The 19,119-nt window shown below is 42.1% G+C and overlaps 2 protein-coding genes across 3 annotated transcripts in view; one reads left to right on the forward strand and one right to left on the reverse strand.

Moving 5' to 3' along the window:
* The window catches only part of LOC117405735 (cyclin-dependent kinase-like 5), a 94,549-nt gene that overhangs the window by 46,443 nt on the left and 28,987 nt on the right, over positions 1–19,119 (reverse strand). The gene's annotated exons all lie outside the window — the stretch shown is intronic.
* Positions 5,939–11,710, forward strand: LOC131737930 (zinc finger and SCAN domain-containing protein 29-like). The gene is made up of 2 exons (XM_059030100.1): positions 5,939–7,623; positions 11,388–11,710. The coding sequence occupies exons 1-2, from the start codon at positions 6,636–6,638 to the stop codon at positions 11,396–11,398; spliced, it is 999 nt and encodes a 332-aa protein (XP_058886083.1). The 5' UTR covers positions 5,939–6,635; the 3' UTR covers positions 11,399–11,710.

Raw genomic sequence — 19,119 nt, forward strand, 5'->3', positions numbered from 1 at the left:
ACACACAGAGCGATGCACTGGTTCTGCCGATGTTAACAATGCCTACTTATTGTCTTGTGCCTGAATGTAATTTGGAAAAGAAACATGGAGGACAAGTAAAACAAAACAAAAATCACCAGTAAATACAGCAGTTAAAATATCCGAGATACTGACTATTTCATTTGTGATTTTGCTCATTTAAAGAACGACGCTACTACATTTGCAGTGCTCATCGGCATCTTACTCCTACGCTGTACACCCAACGATTTTAGCTTCTTGGGAAGTCCTGAATTATTAGATGTTGTGAAGTCAAGGATAGAAAAGAAAAAAACACAGTAACTTGAAATTATAGTGGATCAGCAGTCTGAAGATCAGATAAGACAGTTTATTTCTTACAGTATATAACACAGTATACTACACTGCTCAGCTAATGCCAATACATTCCAAATGAGTGAGTGAATACTTCACAATCCTAATCTCTGCTAGTTAAAGCAACCCAAAAAAAAAACACTCAAATCAAATTGTAAATACTCGAAGGAGGCACAGAGTTCAAACTGTACAACTGGACAATCAGGCAGGAAAATGCAAGCAAAACTGTTTTTCTAAAACAAACATTACATAAGCCTGGTTCTGCTAGACAATAGAATATCTGCTTTAAGTATGTAGACATATGCCAAAACAGCTTGCAAAGATTTTTTTTATTGGATTGAATTATTAACAACGGTATCAGCATTCACAGCTGTATATAGTAAAATGACACATACTGTACCATTACCACACAAACAATCTTACACAATTGTTGATAACCCAGAACAGAGCATTCCTATGGCTATTGGTGTATAAATGTAGAAATAGGTTAAAATTGTGAGGATATTCTAGCTAAAGTGGATTAATGGGGGTTGCTCAACCCCTTGCGTCAATGGCTAAATGTCAATTCATTGTTTTTTTGTGGAAAGCCCTTGAAAAAGCTTTAAAATAATACTAAATGTATTTGCCTTCAGCATCCCCCACACATGAATACCAAGCTTCACATTCAAGGCACGTGGGAGTGACACAGCTCCTCTTCTGCATGCACACAACACCGACTGTACCCTGGCGGAACCCTTTTCTCCATCGCTCCAGGTTTATGTATCATCAGCCACAAATGGAGGAAACACCTCTCCTGAGTGTGTCCACTGTACTGTAGCTGCAATTAACCTGTTTCAATTCAATCCAAACTAATATCCAAAAAAAAAATCAACAGCATGCAGGCAAACAGAAACCTGTACTGCAAATAAGTTTAACTTTTTTAATATCAGTCTTAAGCCTGCCAATGGTTTGGTAGGGGAGTAGAGGGAAAAACAACAGCATTAAATGCAGAAATATACTAAGTCAGCCTAACCCTACAATAAATAGTATGTGTGTGTGTGAGTGGGGAGTTAAAACACTCCCTGACTGAATACACAGGTGGCAGGTGGACATTCCCTAATCAGGTAATTGAGTGCTACTTGGGGAATGACCACCTGTATAAAAAGGAAGAACCATGTAGAAGGTGTTTGGAGTGTAAGGTGAGTTTATGAAACTGTGTTTAGAGACTATTTAGTAAAGGCCATTGCCCAGCCTGAACAGCAGAGTTTGTTTTGTAGTGTTTCTGTTTAAATCTTTTATTTTGGCCCCTGTGCCTTTGTTTGTTTGTCTGTTGTGTATTATAAACGTGCGCAACAGCTCTTTCACTGCAGTTTTCCAGCCTCCGAGTCTCTGACACTATCCTGCCACGTGCTCACCTGGTTCTTAGTAGTTGATTGATCTAAAAACTTTGTCAGGTTGAATCCACAAACCCTAAATCTATTTTCACTTAACGACAGAGGCAAGGAGGTGAAAATATTTTAGAAAGGTTTCAGAAACCTTATATCCACCGCAGAACTTAGTAAGCAACCTAGAGTAGAGGGGATTCCCTTTGGTTTCATGCAATGTAATGATTCAGTAAAATACATGTGTCTGCTTAATTATTTTAAAAAGAGATGCTGATGCCCAAACAATTGTGGTTTTGTCATTAAAACCTGTATGTAGTGTAGCACAGCGGTTTTGCTGACTCTTGTCAACTTGTTAATAAAACATGAGTGCAAATGTTGAAACATAGCGTTGTCCCGTGTAGACCGAGTAGAACAAACAGGCAGGGAACAAAACAACATCTATATTTCAGAGCTGTTTAAATGAGCCTGAGCTACCAGACAGGGTGCAGCTCATTGTGTTTCAGAAATCAATACGCAACCCCAGAGAACAAGGAAAATTACAAACTCAAGGGACATTCCGCTCTGGAAATACGAGAGGCATACACCAAGCCATTTTCATGTCTGTATTGGAGGGTGATCTTGTTCAGATTTAATAAGATGTCTTGACACAGAGATCTCAGTGGCCTATTTCTTAAACTGTTACATTCATTACCAGTCTTCCCAATTATTTTCCACTTACAATCCTGAAACTCCATTCCAGGACGGGATCTCCTGAGTCCTAGACTGCCTCTGGTAGAAACATACAGGAACATGTTACTACTGTATACTGTAACTTCTACCCCAGTGTATTTTTGTAGTCCTTCATCAGTTAAGATATAGCACAACTGTTCTAGAGCGTATTGTAAAAAAAGTGCTTCCTACCTTCTATTCTAAACTTACTTTTACTCAGCTTCAATTTATGCCCTCTAGTTCTACTCTCTGTGCTAAATTTGAAGTAGTGTCTTGGGTTAACTTTATCTATACCATTTATGATTTTATAGACCTTATTCAAGTCTCTCCCCCCACCCAACTTTTCCATTATTTTTGTCGACTGAAGAGCATTAATTCTTTAAACCATTTCTCCTAGCTTATGTCATTAAGTCCTGGGGACAGCCTAGTTGCCCTTCTCTATACCTTCTCGAGTGCAACAATGTCTTTTTCGTAGTGAGGTGACCAGAACTGCACACAGTATTTTAGGTGGGGTCTAACTAGGGCACTGTATACTCTTAGCATAACCTCTCTAGACTTGTATACAATGGTTTTGCAATATAGCATAACATTCTATTTGTCTTTTTAATTGCCTCAACCCACTGGCGAGATACTTTTAATGATGACTCCACTGTAACCCCATCATCCTTTTCAAAGTCCTTGTCCCGTATCAGTTCAGCTCAATTAAAATGTATAACCTGAATTATCATGCCCAATACGCAATACTTTACATTAAAATTAATTTGTCACAAGTTTCCCCTTGAATTAGCTGGGCTGTGATTTCAGTCCACCACTCCCCCAAGTCTGGTGTCACCAGCAAATGTAACAGCAATGTGGCAGCAGTGTGGAGTAGTGGTTAGGGCTCTGGACTCTTGACCGGAGGGTCGTGGGTTCAATCCCCAGTGGGGACACTGCTGCTGTACCCTTGAGCAAGGTACTTTACTTAGATTGCTCCAGTAAAAACCCAACTGTATAAATGGGTAATTGAATGTAAAAAATAATGTGATATCTTGTAACAATTGTAAGTCGCCCTGAATAAGGGAGTCTGCTAAGAAATAAATAATAATAATAACATTCTTGCAATGTGTATCTTGGTACAGTAAGGGTCTAAGTACAGACCCTTGTGGCACCCCAATAAGTATATCTCCCCCAATCAGATTTTACACCTCTCACAATTTCTCTCTGCTTTCAGTTTTTTTTAACCAATTCTGTATCCAATTACATGTCCTCCCCTATATTCCTGCTGATTTTAATGTACTTATAAGTCTTTCATGTGGGACTTTGAAAATCAAGGTAAATCATATTGTAAGCTTTGCCATCATCTACATTAGCTGTAACATACTCAAAAAAGTCACATATGGTTAGTTAAGCATGACCTCCCTCTTCTAAATGCTGGCTAATCCCTATAATATTGTTGCTGTATAAATAGTCCTCATGTTTACAGAAGATAAACTAATAGGTCTGCAATTACCTGGGTCTGTCTTATCCCCTCTTAAATGGCACGGCATTTGCAAGCTTCCAGTTTTCAGTTGTTTTACTTTTATAATATTGGAAGAATTTTTTAGGATTATGTTTTGCATCCCTGGCAATATTTCGTTCTAGATCTCTTTTGGCCTTCCTGACATCCATTTTTACTTGTTTAAGCATATTCCTATATTCTTCCCAATTGTTGCTCTTTCTTCTTTCCTGCAAGTCATAAACAGCCTTATTTTTTTTGCTGAGTTTATTTTCTATTGATCTGTTTAACCATCTTGGTGACTACTGGTTAAACCTGGCCTTTTTCATTTTAGGCATATCCTTGTCCTGCATGTCTTGCATTATAACTTTAAATCTGTTCCATTGAACTTCAACTATCATATCTTCCAATTTCCCATTCTTATGTCCTTATGTTCTCAATTTTACTGTCAAAAGTATTTCTAGTTTGGCATCTTTCTTCAACTGTGTAATTCATTTTGTAGAAGTGGGATCTCTTGTGAACTATGACACTTTCCAACAAAGCAACGTGCAACACTGTAACACATCTTCACTCCTAATATAAAAAAGTCCAAGAATACTTGTTTAACTTTTCCATTTGCCCCTACAGCTTTATCAGTCGCTATATCACTCAGCTTGCCAAAGACAAGCTATAAAAAACACAGCAGACAGGCTTTTCCGCTCTAATGAAATAGAGCTCATTTTATTAATTAAGATGACTGACATCACTAATGAACATTAGACTAAAACATTATTAGACATTAAAAAACTGTTTCCAAAAGTAATGAAAAAAATAAAATACAATTGTATATTTAATATATATATATATATATATATATATATATATATATATATATATATATATATAGGGCAGCAGTGTGGAGTAGTGGTTAGGGCTCTGGACTCTTGACTGGAGCGTCGTGGGTTCAATCCCTGGTAGATTGCTTCAGTAAAAACCCAACTGTATAAATGGGTAATTGTATGTAAAAAATAATGTGATATCTTGTAACAATTGTAAGTCGCCCTGGATAAGGGTGTCTGCTAAGAAATAAATAATAATAATAATATAATCCTGTCATATTAACAATAATCCCCCTTATGGGTAACACTCAGAGACCTCAGTTTACTGATCCATGAAGAAGGCAAGTGCAATGAGCCATGAAGCGAGACAAACCCAAACCCACTGAGCCATCAACAAACCAGGCTCAATGAACCATGGACAGAGAAAGACTGCTGAGCCATACAGATCACAAGACACAATAGCAGACTGGTTCATCTATCTATTATTCTCAAAGGCCTGTCTAAGACCTACTGTAAGAATGTTGGGAATGGGTCCGGGATAGTTTACAGTTCATGTTGGACCATATTTACAATGCTTTAGCTCCAATGCAAGTTTTGTGCCAGTGTTTCCTAAAAGGATATAAACAAGCTGGTATTCCCTTTTGGGGAAAATAATAGCGACAACTGAACTACAGATGAAGCACAGTAAATCTGATCCAAAGACAGGTTCCTTTATATCTATTGTGCAGAGACGGTTAGCTTTTTTCTTTGTAGCAAAATTACAGTCCCTTACCAACAGCATCGCTGATCCAATACCACGGGCGGACTGGGACCAAAAATCGGCCCGGGAAGTTCGGGTCCACCGGCCCACATTTATGTCAAAATCAACATACCGAAATAATAATGAAGTCAGCGCACGCAGCGCGTCGTAATGAAGAAGTATCGGTAAAAAAAATAGAGTTTTAAATTGTTAGGGTAAAACTTATTTCTACATTGTAGGCTATAGCTACTACCAGGTTTTCAAACATATTAGGGGCGATTTAGGTATGGCAAAGTATAGGCTATGACAGCTGCCATACCATGGCTTCATGATCTAGAAGTCACAAATAACACTGTGTAACAATTTTTTTTTTTTTTTTTGTTCCTGGGTAGTAAGTGTTATTTCCTAATTGCTTATGCCTCAAAAGTATAGAAAATGGCTATTATTCCCCACAAACTTTGCTTTTGTGACCAGGTGTGACAGAGAGAGAAAGAATTCAAACTGTAAATCTCCCTCCCGACCAAAGAAGGCGCTTGGTAAGGTGGATCGTATGCTTCCTCCTAGATGGACTGCCTTGACGGTAGGAAGAAACCGGAAGGTGACCATATTAGGGGGAGCGCGTAGTTGCATGTACCTGGAAGGATTCCATTGCAATCAGCTGCGGGGCGAGCCCCTAGTGGAGAAACCATGGCAACGGGTTGCTTGCAGGGATGAGGTTCTGGGTACAAAAGGGGAAGCAGCTACGTTAGTACGCCCCTTGCGCTGATGACGATATTCAGCCGGAGCCTGTGTGTTTGTTATTGTTTTTTTGTGTCGTTATCAGAGGAGGAGTGAGAGTCGGGAGCTGCAGCCGCGGAGCCAGCATTAGACCCGGAGCACGTCCCTCACAGCACAACACAGCACAGCACCAGCACTCACCACGACCCCGGAAGAAAGAGCACAGTTTCGTGCACGGAGGATTGTGGTTCAGGAGTGTCATTCTTTTGTTATTAAGGACTGTAACCCTGCCGTGTTCCCCCCGATACCATCGCTGGGAAAAGGGGGGGGGGGTTTATTATTATTATTTATTGCAATTATTGACATTAAAAACACAGACGTTTTTGGGAGAACTCTGGTCTGGACATTGCCTTTATTATCACCACTCACATCCTGTTCACAAGTGGTGTCAGAAACGGGATTTTACAATGGACCCTGCAGCACTGAACACCATGATGGAGGCTCAGGCACGGAGGCATGAAGAGACCTTGGCAGCGGTGATGGAGAGGATGAATGCCATGTTCCTCGCGGCCAACCAGAGGAGGGAACTGGTGGCCGAACCAGCAGTAGCGCCTCCGAAACCTAAAGTGGTGAAGATGTCGCTGGAGGATGATCCCGAGGCCTATTTAACATCCTTTGAAAGGCAGGCGACAGCAGCCCTATGGCCTCGGGAGTGGTGGGCTACCCAGCTGGGACCCAATCTGATCGGGGAAGCCCAGGCAGCCTACCACGCTTTAACCCATGAACAAGCCATGGATTATGATGTGGTAAAGAAAGCCATCCTTCAGCGACTGGACATCACGGAGGAGACGCACCGCCGCCGGTTCCGGGAGTACCAACGCCCCGAAGGAGTCCGACCCCGAGTAATGGCCCAGCAGTTGGTGGACCAGGTGACCCGGTGGCTCTGCCCTGGTGAACGCACAGCAGAGGAGGTGGCTGAGATTGTCACCATTGAACAATTTATACAGTTGCTGGGGCCAGAAGCCAGTAATTGGGTCAGCCGGCACCGGCCCACCACGCTGGACGCCGCAGTCAGGTTGGCTGAGGGGTACGAGGACTCTATGCCCACACCGCTGCCCACCCCGATACATCCCACGCCGACCTTCATCAGACCCAGGATGGCGGGCCCAAGGCCTGGGCCCCTTCACCCACACACACCCTTCACGTCTGGACCAGCACCCTCACGTTCCCCAACGGGTGGCCTCGCTCCACAACACTGGAGGCCGAGGTCAACCCCCAGCTGGGGTAGAACAGGGGCCCCCTCCCCGCTGTCAGGTCGGCAGCGGGACAATCAGGCTCCGTGGGCGCCTCTCCCTCTGGAATGTTACCGGTGCCATGGGGTCGGCCACCTTGCCCGGAATTGCCCCTCAGCAATGGAGTGTGGTGCGGCTTCGCATTATTTGGTACCGGCGACAGGTAAGTCCAGGGGTAATGATTGGGAGGGACCTTGTATTGTTGATGTGCGGGTTGGTAATGTGAGCACCCACGCATTAGTGGACTCTGGGTGTGGTCAGACCTTGATTTCGGAAACTCTCTTAGAAGGGGTACCTTGGTGGTCACGTGGGTTAGTGGTCATCTCCTGTATCCATGGAGATAACAAGGACTACCCCCTCACTAAATTAGATGTGACCATTGGTAGTCACACCCGCCGTGTAATTGTGGCGGTGGCAAAAAGGTTGCCATACCCTGTTATTTTAGGTCGAGACTGGCCATGTTTCGAAACAATTATAAACCAAAAGGTAGAGCCAGTCTCCGGTAAGACCATAGGAGCAGCGGGGGAAACTATTGGAGATATTTTTCCGCTGCATGCTGATCTGTTCCCCTCTCGGTTCCGCCCAAAAAAAACTAAACGAGAGAGAAGGGTGGAAAAATGGGAGGGCGCATCAATGACACGAGGTTGGGGTTTGGTAGGAGACTCCTCCACGTCTGATAAACGCCAGGGAAAGGGAATTGGGATCCAGTGTGACCGACCGGGCCGAGTTACTGAGACCCCTAGTGCTGAGGCTACCATATCCCCGCTCGATATACCGAAAGTCTGGGACCGAGATGTTGATCTAGCGTACGAGCAAAAAAATGATCCTACGCTGGCTAACCTCTGGGGGCAGGTTCGGTCTATCGAGGGGAAGGAAGTAGATGGCAATCGGCCGCTCACATACCCTCACCACATTGTGCTTGGGCATTTGCTGTATAGAGTATCCCGAGCCCCGAGCACAGGGCAGACTGTAACACAGTTACTCGTTCCTCAGTCTTTTCGACATGAGATCATGCGGTTGGCTCATGATGTCCCTTGTTCGGGCCACTTAGGTAGCGAAAAGACTCAGGAACGAATATTGGCTCGATTTTACTGGGCGGGAGTGTACAGTGAGGTGAAGCGGTATGTGGCAACCTGTAGAGAGTGCCAACAGGTAGCGCCGGGGCGGGTTCGCCCGGCCCCATTGGTTCCACTGCCCCTGATCAATATCCCCTTTGAACGCATTGCAATGGACATAGTGGGCCCATTGAGCCAGTCTGACTGTGGATATACGCATATTTTAGTAGTGGTGGACTACGCGACCAGATATCCAGAGGCAGTACCATTGAGGTCCACTAGTGCATTAGCGATTGCAAAAGAGTTAGTGCAGATCATAGCGAGAGTAGGGATCCCCAAAGAAATTCTGACTGATCACGGAACTAATTTTATGTCACGGTGTTTAAAGGAACTGTATAAATTATTACAAATTCGATCCATTCGGACCTCCGTTTATCACCCGCAATCGGATGGTTTGGTGGAACGTTTTAATCAGACATTGAAGCAGATGCTGAGGCGGTTTGTCAACCAGGAGCAAAAACATTGGGCTAAACTCCTTCCCTACCTGATGTTTGCAGTGAGAGAGGTGCCTCAGAGCTCGACCGGGTTTTCTCCCTTTGAGCTGCTGTACGGGAGACAGCCACGAGGGGTCCTTGATCTTGTAAAGGAAGGATGGGAGGAGCAAAATAAAGATGCTAAAAACATAGTGAAATATGTAATTATGTTGAGAGATCGCCTGCAATTGGTTGGTCATTTGGCACACGAGAACTTAAAACAGGCTCAGCATCGGCAAGAGCAGCAGTACAATAAACAAGCACGGATTCGGACTTTTCGGCCAGGAGATAAGGTACTGCTGCTACTTCCCACTTCGGAGTCTAAACTATACGCTAAGTGGCAGGGACCATATGAGGTGATGCGGGCAATTGGTAATGTAAACTACGAAATCAGACAACCCGATCGCCGGAACAAAACTGAAATTTACCATATTAATTTATTAAAACCCTACAATGAAAGGGAGGCCCTGTTTATAGCCAATGACAGTATAGAAGAGGATTTTGGTCCCTCTGTCAGTACACCAGCTACAGTTAACATTCCGATGGGGGAACAGTTACTTCCTGATCAGAAGTGTGAACTCCGTGGGTTAGTGAAACAATTTGGTGATGTTTTTTCTGACTTGCCTGGCAGAACTAATATGATTGAACATGCTATTATTACTCCCGCAGGTGTCAGGGTTCGAGAGAGACCGTATCGAATCCCGGAGAGTCGCAGGGGTGCCGTTGGCCGGGAGGTGAGGGATATGCTCGAGCTTGGAGTCATTGAGCCTTCCCGGAGCGAGTGGAGCAGCCCGATAGTGATGGTGCCTAAGAAGGACGGCTCCACTCGGTTCTGCGTGGATTTCAGAAAGGTTAATGCCATCTCCAAGTTTGATGCATATCCCATGCCTCGGGTAGACGAGCTCCTCGACCGACTGGGAGGAGCGCGGTTGATTTCGACTTTGGATCTGACGAAGGGATACTGGCAAATTCCACTAACCCAGAGTTCGCAAGAGAAAACTGCTTTCTCTACCCCGGGTGGCTTGTTCCATTTCCAGACCATGCCCTTTGGGTTGCATGGAGCCCCGGCCACCTTTCAGAGACTGATGGACCAGGTCCTAGCGCCCCATCAGCAGTATGCCGCTGCATACATTGATGACGTGGTGATTTTCAGCTCTACCTGGAGAGAGCATATTATTAGACTTTCGGCCGTCCTACAGTCTCTGAGGGAGGCGGGGCTGACGGCTAACCTGGGCAAGTGTGCATTCGGCAAACAAGAAACCCAGTATCTTGGCTTCCTTATGGGTAATGGGCGGGTAAAGCCGATCGCTTCTAAAGTCCAGGCTCTAGTGGAGACGGCGATCCCGAGAACCAAACCGCAGGTGAGATCACTATTGGGGTTAGCAGGCTATTATCGCCGCTTTATCCCCGAGTATGCCACCATAGTTAACCCCTTGGTAGAGCTCACCAAAAAGACGGCTCCAAAAATAGTTAAGTGGACAGGGGAGTGTCAGGGGGCCTTTGACACGATTAAGAGGAGACTATGCCAGGCCCCAGCACTTATTTCACCAGATTTCAGTAAGGAGTTCATCCTCCAGACCGATGCCTCCCAGATTGGTCTGGGGGCGGTCCTGTCCCAGCAAGTTGACGGGGTAGAACACCCGATTATTTACATGAGCAAAAAATTGGCTCCACGGGAGATTAACTACTCCGTCATTGAGAAGGAGTGTTTGGCCATCAAATGGGCCACTCATGCCCTTCGTTATTACTTGCTGGGGCGTTCTTTCACTCTTGTCACTGATCATGCTCCTTTAAGGTGGTTGCATACGATGAAGGACAATAACGCTCGGATAACTCGGTGGTATCTGGCGCTGCAACCCTTCCACTATACAGTGAAACATCGTGCGGGTAAGGAGCATCAAAATGCAGATTTTTTTTCAAGGGAGGGGGGCCCATTGGGGAACTTAGAATTGGCCGAGTGTGCCTTCGGCATCACTCTGAGGGGTGAGATGTGTGACAGAGAGAGAAAGAATTCAAACTGTAAATCTCCCTCCCGACCAAAGAAGGCGCTTGGTAAGGTGGATCGTATGCTTCCTCCTAGATGGACTGCCTTGACGGTAGGAAGAAACCGGAAGGTGACCATATTAGGGGGAGCGCGTAGTTGCATGTACCTGGAAGGATTCCATTGCAATCAGCTGCGGGGCGAGCCCCTAGTGGAGAAACCATGGCAACGGGTTGCTTGCAGGGATGAGGTTCTGGGTACAAAAGGGGAAGCAGCTACGTTAGTACGCCCCTTGCGCTGATGACGATATTCAGCCGGAGCCTGTGTGTTTGTTATTGTTTTTTTGTGTCGTTATCAGAGGAGGAGTGAGAGTCGGGAGCTGCAGCCGCGGAGCCAGCATTAGACCCGGAGCACGTCCCTCACAGCACAACACAGCACAGCACCAGCACTCACCACGACCCCGGAAGAAAGAGCACAGTTTCGTGCACGGAGGATTGTGGTTCAGGAGTGTCATTCTTTTGTTATTAAGGACTGTAACCCTGCCGTGTTCCCCCCGATACCATCGCTGGGAAAAGGGGGGGGGGGTTTATTATTATTATTTATTGCAATTATTGACATTAAAAACACAGACGTTTTTGGGAGAACTCTGGTCTGGACATTGCCTTTATTATCACCACTCACATCCTGTTCACACCAGGACAGTGATATTTTGAAATGTACCTATTTCCAATGAGAAAACGGGCGAATTTGTGTCTTTTCGTTCACATAGTCAGAAAAAAACAACATATGAATCCAAATTAACATGTATTTATACTAAAGTAATACAAAAATGACTACAAAAGATTTAGAAGTGAGTAGTTTTTTGAGATTTACGATTATACTGTAAATCACTTTCACGAATCAGCCCCCAAATGTAGTCTCCCATCATGTTCTCGTTATACTGTCCTTCACTGACAGCTCATCCAGGAGCCTCAAAGCCGTGCTGCTCCATAATGGTAACAAGTACCCGTCTCTTCCCCTGGCTCACTCGGTGCACCTCAAAGAGGATTACAACAGCATCAAGACCTTGCTGGACGCCTTGAAGTATGATTACGGCTGGGACCCCCGGAAGGTGCTGATGCCACCACTGCACATCAAATTGGCCCTCATGAAACCATTTGTCAGAGCTCTAGATAAGGAGTCGGCAGCCTTCAAGTACCTTCAAGACTTATTCCCTAAGCTGTCTGAGGCAAAGGTCAAAGCCGGTGTCTTCGTCGGACCACAGATAAAGAAGATCCTGGAGTGCAATGAATTCCCCAAGAAGCTCACTAGTAAGGAGAAAGCGGCTTGGAACAGCTTTGTCGCAGTGGTTCGGGGCTTCCTGGGCAATCACAAGGCCGAAAACTATGTGGAGCTGGTTGAGACTCTTGTGAAGAACTACGGCACAATGGGCTGTAGGATGTCCCTCAAAGTCCATATCCTTGATTCTCATCTTGATAAATTCAAGGAGAACATGGGAGCGTACTCGGAGGAGCAAGGCGAGCGCTTCCACCAGGATATACTGGACTTTGAACGCCGCTACCAAGGACAGTATAACGAGAACATGATGGGAGACTACATTTGGGGGCTGATTCGTGAAAGTGATTTACAGTATAATCGTAAATCTCGAAAAACTACTCACTTCTAAATCTTTTGTAGTCATTTTTGTATTACTTTAGTATAAATACATGTTAATTTGGATTCATATGTTGTTTTTTTCATGACTATGTGAACGAAAAGACACAAATTCGCCCATTTTCTCATTGGAAATAGGTACATTTCAAAATATCACTGTCCTGGTCACAAAAGCAAAGTTTGTGGGGAATAATAGCCATTTTCTATACTTTTGAGGCATAAGCAATTAGGAAATAACACTTACTACCCAGGAACAAAAATTGTGTTACATAGTGTAATAGGCTATCCTATTAAAAATATCATAGATTTTTCCGTCTACGAAATATTTTTCTATTCATTAATCTTTGTCTCTGTCTGCCACCGCTTTGCGGTCAGTGAATGCAACATTGTATCAGAGCTAAATTCTTTCACCAATTTGTCCATTTTAAACACAATATTGCCGACAGTTGGTAGGCTATTATTTAGTATTGGTATTTACTGTAAGCAAATAACAAACATGGGTAGCCCATTTATCAAGTAGAAAGAAACCATTCTCTGAACACCAATACCAACCTCAGTAGGCCTAATAGTAAACTGTAAAGTATAAACACATATCTTATTTATCAATTCTATAAACCATCACCGACCTCACACAGATTGCGGTCTCTCAATAGGCCTAATAAAAAATAAAAAAAACCTGTAAATTCTAAACACATCGGCTTATATTTAGCAATTCTAGAAACCATTAGCAGCACTCAGCGCCAATACAACCCACAATAACAATAGGGTTACAGAACCCCTAATTATATCTCAAAATACAGTCAACTACTTCATCCAAATCCACAGTAAACAAGACTGTCCTAGACTGTCCTGTCCAGCAGACGTCGCAGCAGTGCACTCTTCTGCGCAATCCTGTCAATAACTTCATCACTGTCTAGGGCCATTAGTATCTCTTTCTCTGTAGACATTAGCATGAACCTTTCCAAGTGGTCTTGGGACATAGTGCTTCTCAGTCTATTCTTGACAAACTTCAGAGTGGAGAAAAGCCTTTCACATGCTACTTGAGTTACTGACAAAGTCAGGAGGAATTTGTAGCTCAAACCAATTACATGATAGGCATCAGTCAATAAATTGTACCGGGATAGAATCAACTAGCAACACCTGACAGTTTTTGCATGAAGTGCACGTTTTGTTCTCTAGCTCCAGCTCTTCTACACATGCTCCACTGTTTCCATCCTCCTCAGGCATCTCACTTGTTGTTCTGACCCTGTATCTATGATCCAGACGGTGTATGGTAAGGAGGGATGGATCTGTCAATCAAATTGGGCAAACAGCGTTTTGCTATGTGCTGAATAAATAACACGTAAGAAATGCAATTGACTATTATTATTTATTTTTTTAAAAGATTAAATTAAATTAGATTGATACTGATGGCTAAACAATGCGAATGGTTCAAACTATTATGTTTTCGCCAGGATTTTAAATATATATTATTTTTTGTCAAACTATATTTAATTTAATGTTTATGAACCCAGTCAACCAAATATAGATTCTCCCTAGCTTTTGTGATGTGCAGTTCGTGATCGACTCGTTCTTTCCGGTTCAAATAAACCTGCGTAAACAATCTTAATGCGGTCTACTTTGATTGGTTTTGTGTCACTGAATCAGTGAATCAAATGAAAGAAATGAATCGATTCACCAAACTGAATTGAATCAAATGAATCGAGTCACTAAAAAGAATCGAACTGCCCGTCACTATCACCCACTATCAATACAAGAGGTTCAAACGAAAGACGAAATCTGGCTGACCAATCACGTTCTAAGAAAATCCGGGCAAGTCCAATCAATTCTGTGTAAAGAAAGTGTCTCTTGCCCTCTGTACTAAGTCTGTCCCACTGACTTTCCAAATGTGTCCTCTGGTCCTGTTTTCTGTGCTTAAAGGCTGGTGTTAACGTCTTTTAACATATTAAAATCTCAAGCCAAACCACATCAATATATAGATCATCATGACCTAGTTCCTAATACTCCTAAGAATCTGAGCTAATAAATTTTGCATCATATCTAAGAATCTGCATCTAATCTTTTTAATATTGATACTTAATGCTTGTAATGGTCACATTAACACATCAAAACAATGGTTTAATAAAAATGCAGTAATATGAAGAATGTTAAGTGCTCCATTTAATATGTGACCCGGTGTCATGTCTAATCAGCACATTTATTAAATACTGTTTTCCAGCGTGGACTTTTTTTTTTTTTTGCAAAGCTGTGCTTCTAAAGAAACCCAATATTTATTTTCGCAGCTCATGTTGCAATTATTAGTTTCTTAACTGTGTGAACGGACCAAAATATGTCAGCCTCACAAGTTACCAAGATACACTTAAATTTGCCAGGGTTTGTCATTTCATACTGGATCTTCAAATTATACTACAGTACTTGCTATATCCTGACTCCAGACTACAACATTGATCTTCTTTTTATTCTGGTCCCTTCACATTTTGGATATATCCCTAACAATTTGAAGAAGAAAAAAAAAAGGGGGGTCTGAGTGCAGTACAATTACATTACAAACTACTTGAAACAATTCCCAACAGCATACAGAGTATATTAGTCTGATAAGTCAGATTATTTTTTTTTGTATTGTTATTTTAGGCTTTTTCTTTCAACAGTTTGACTGTAAGCTTAGTGAAGAGCCATGTAAAAATGCCATACATTTGCTGCAGCCTCTAGTACCCTTTAGTCCAAATTACCGGCAAAAGGCTTAAGTGCATTCGTTTGTACACATGGCGAATAATAAGGGAAATTTGTCTTTATTAAATAAATGCTAATTTTACCCACTAATAAATGCCAACACTCTCACCTCCTGAACCTGTTGGTTGTTTGCTCGTGTTTCATATACAGCACATATCATTCATGACAATAACTTCTGATACAATTTGGCAGTGGCTGTGCAATTAAGGTTGATTGCCAGATGCAGCCGAGCTGTGAAGTCAGGGCCTGGGTTCGACCTCCCCTGTCCTAGAACAATGCAATGTTGCTTGATTTTTACATTTTGTGTACGAGTATACTACTTCTTTTTTTTTTCTTTGTTTTTAATTAAATATATTTAAGATTAAATGTATCAAATGTCAGGTTTGCTACTTCAGTTTGTGGAAATGCTCGTTCAGAGGCTCATAGAATGTCAGGAATGTTGAACCTGGACTCCACATAACTTCAAGAAGAAATGTCCTCATTTCACAACAGCAACAAGGTACAGTATGCCTGTCAAGGATATAAATAACACTTTACAGACCATCAGTAGTATCATGACGTATATTCACAGTATCCACAACAGCGTATCATAAAAACATACCCATGAATAGTTTAAAATAGACCAAGATATGCAGCTATTTTCAATTGCTCAACCAGTCAGGCTTGTTCAGAACCCAGGGTTACTAAACACTACAGTTTATTAACTTACTTCAAATAGAAAGCATAGCTGTTCTGGTTAAAGAAATTTTAAAAATCTATATGTTACTGTACAGCATTTTTGTTTTACAAGGCATTTACTATGTAAGCCCTTGTATAGTTAACTTGTTAGGCTCCTGACTCCCTGAGTAAATGGACACATGACACTCATTTTAAACCTTTTGATTCTTCGATTTATATAAGACAGTTATGGACATATATCATAATTAATGTATTGTGCAGTGCTCTGATGACTCATTCGTGAACAGTGCCTTGTTTATCTGAGAGAGCTGTTGATACAACTTGTAATTTACTTAGATTTATTTAATAACCGCATGGTAATTTTTTTCTTTATTTTCACAAGTCACACTCAAACCTCATTCTATTGACTAAACTTGACAAACATGTTAATTAAGCTGCATAAAAACTGAACACATTTTTTTAAAAACAGCAATGGCCTACTAGCTTTTGAAACTGAGAGGAACTACACAGCACTGGTGAAAAGATATATTCAATATATATATATAAAACAATGTTTTTTTATGTATGTTATACTAGCTAAGTTATAAATGCAATAGGCCAACTAAATTAAGTTGCTACTTGGCTGTAATTGCCATAGATAAGCAAATAATTCTCTCTGGGATATGCTTGGTGATTAACTAATTAGGTAACATACAGTAACTGACTGTACTGCACCTACCAGCTGTCATTTTGAAACACCATTTGAATGTTAATAGACAGTTTAATTTTGTAGTACTAGAGAAGTAAATAGCTTATTTTCTCTGTAAATGATAACAGTTTTTTAGCAAACCAGCCAATGTTTCATTATGATCTTGCCATCACAGGCATTTGTTCAAATCTACTGAATGAATTCATGATAAATAAGTCTCAATCCTCGTGCCACTTCTACTCAATTAAACATTCTCCTACTGGGGTCTAAGGCTGCTACCTTTAACATGTAAATGCCTCTGTTTAGTTTACTAGTAATATACGTTTAGAAAACCCATAAACTATAAACTAACATGTATCATCTGTATCCCCTGATGTATTTTTGTATTACATTGCAATCTCATACTGACTGAATGGCATTCTGGTTCACTATTAAACTGCCTAGCTTTTTTCAAGCAGATGGCTGTAGATTAACTTTCTTTACATACCTGTGTGTCCGCACTGGTATACAAGTGTTTATTAAGAAACTACAGAGTCCACAATGCATCTGACTGGACTGCCAAATGAACAATCAGAGATTGGCATGTGTGTAAACTGCCTCAAAGTTTAAACCATTGTTTAAATGGTGCAGTTTAGTTTATTGCAGGGAGTTTACAAGTTTACAAAAAAAAATGTAAACCTGGCAGCCTACTGGGGTGAACAAACTACCATATATCAAATATTACTCAAACATGATGGTCCTTTTGCTAGCTAAAGCCACCTATTTCGGTAACAAATCCACATACAAAATGGTTGAGGGGACACATTCATTAAAAAATAACAGTTCTGGCACTAAACAAAATATGAGGTTGTCAACATGTTTCATATCAGAAGTGACCATCATTACAGGACCAGAGCTACAATGCTATCTGCAGTGAAGCACACAGGTGAAGTAAAGGACACAAGGTACACCGATAAAATCTCAGTCAAAATTGAATCCAGCGCTTCAGTGACAGACACAGTACCATTAATGGCTCAAATTGCTGACTGTCCATTTTACTTATACTGGTAAGTCTTTCATTTCCCAGTCTGCCTCACAGCAAATGAACAAAGGCAGGATCTTTTTTGGCACATCCGAGGAAACTGGTTGTGTGACTCAACAATACACTCATCACAATCCAGCAGTCAGGGAATCCCTGCAATCTTTCAGGTGCAAAGTTGTAACAGGCATGAGCAGGTATTCTGAATTCTGATTTGAAAGGGAAAGTGTTACTAAACTAACTAAAATAAACAACAAAATGACATTGTGTCAACACCCCATAGGCACCATACAGGGATACTTTATCATCTACGTTATCCTTATATTTCATTTATTATCCAGTACATCCAATATACTAATTCTTCAAGCCTGAATGTAGGGAAGTGAGATGGGGAAGCGCATTAGATTTGCACAGGCTTCAGTTCACAGTGTGTCACCTATGGGCTTCAGGGCACAATGCAACACTAACATGCTTCCTCAGGTCACCTACCAACAATCAAAGTCATTTTAGAAGTCATTGCTGCTGGAATAGTACAGTAAGCATAGCAAGTAATGATCTCAGCAGCAGCAACAACAACGACAATAGAGAATCGTACAGAAAATAGTGTTTCTTAAAAATCCCACTATTACAGGACTTTGGGGTTGATGTAAGGATACATGCAGCGTGAATAGCGGCTGCAAAACACCCATATTGCGGCCAAAATCGGCGTTTTCCACGAGCAAACCAAAATGCGGCGTATGTAAAGAATCTGCCATTCTGCACCCGCCATCAAATTCGCACTTTGCCATCATTAATCTATTTAAATGACATTGAAATGTATTCAAATGAAGAAAAGAGCATAGAATTTAGCGGGTAGCTGGAATACTAAGTGGGCGCAAACATTATAATGAGATGTAAGGATTTTGCCTTGAAATTGCTGACCCTCCAAAAACTTTCTCCTCTTACAAGGTGCAAACCATTGTAGAAGCGAGTAATTAAGAGCTGTATAAAACCACACACCTGCAGAGACCTGTCATTGGCCTCAGGGTGGCTGCTGTGGTACACTTCCTGATGCGGCGACGCTTGGCTCTTGTTGAGGATAGGCAGGAAAACCTTCAGAGAAGAAGGGCAAGACGGAGAAGACCCTACATATTCAAACCTGGGGTCACTTTGTTTGGGATGCCGGAGGATGCGTTGGTAAGGCGTAATCATCTCACTCTGTACCTTTTCATCACTTGTTAACTGTCCTCCTGGTAACACCGACAGCATTTACTTTCTCCACTATAGAGGACCTTATGGCCTCTTTGGCAGCATAACTGATGTTGGCTGAGACTTTTCCAAATA

The sequence above is a fragment of the Acipenser ruthenus genome, chromosome 9 (assembly GCF_902713425.1).
Source record: "Acipenser ruthenus chromosome 9, fAciRut3.2 maternal haplotype, whole genome shotgun sequence".
Classification (NCBI taxonomy): Eukaryota; Metazoa; Chordata; class Actinopteri; order Acipenseriformes; family Acipenseridae; genus Acipenser; species Acipenser ruthenus.

Coding starts and splice junctions, on each gene's coding strand:
- LOC131737930 (XM_059030100.1), top strand. CDS start 6,636: ATGGACCCTGCAGCACTGAACACCATGATGGAGGCTCAGGCACGGAGG.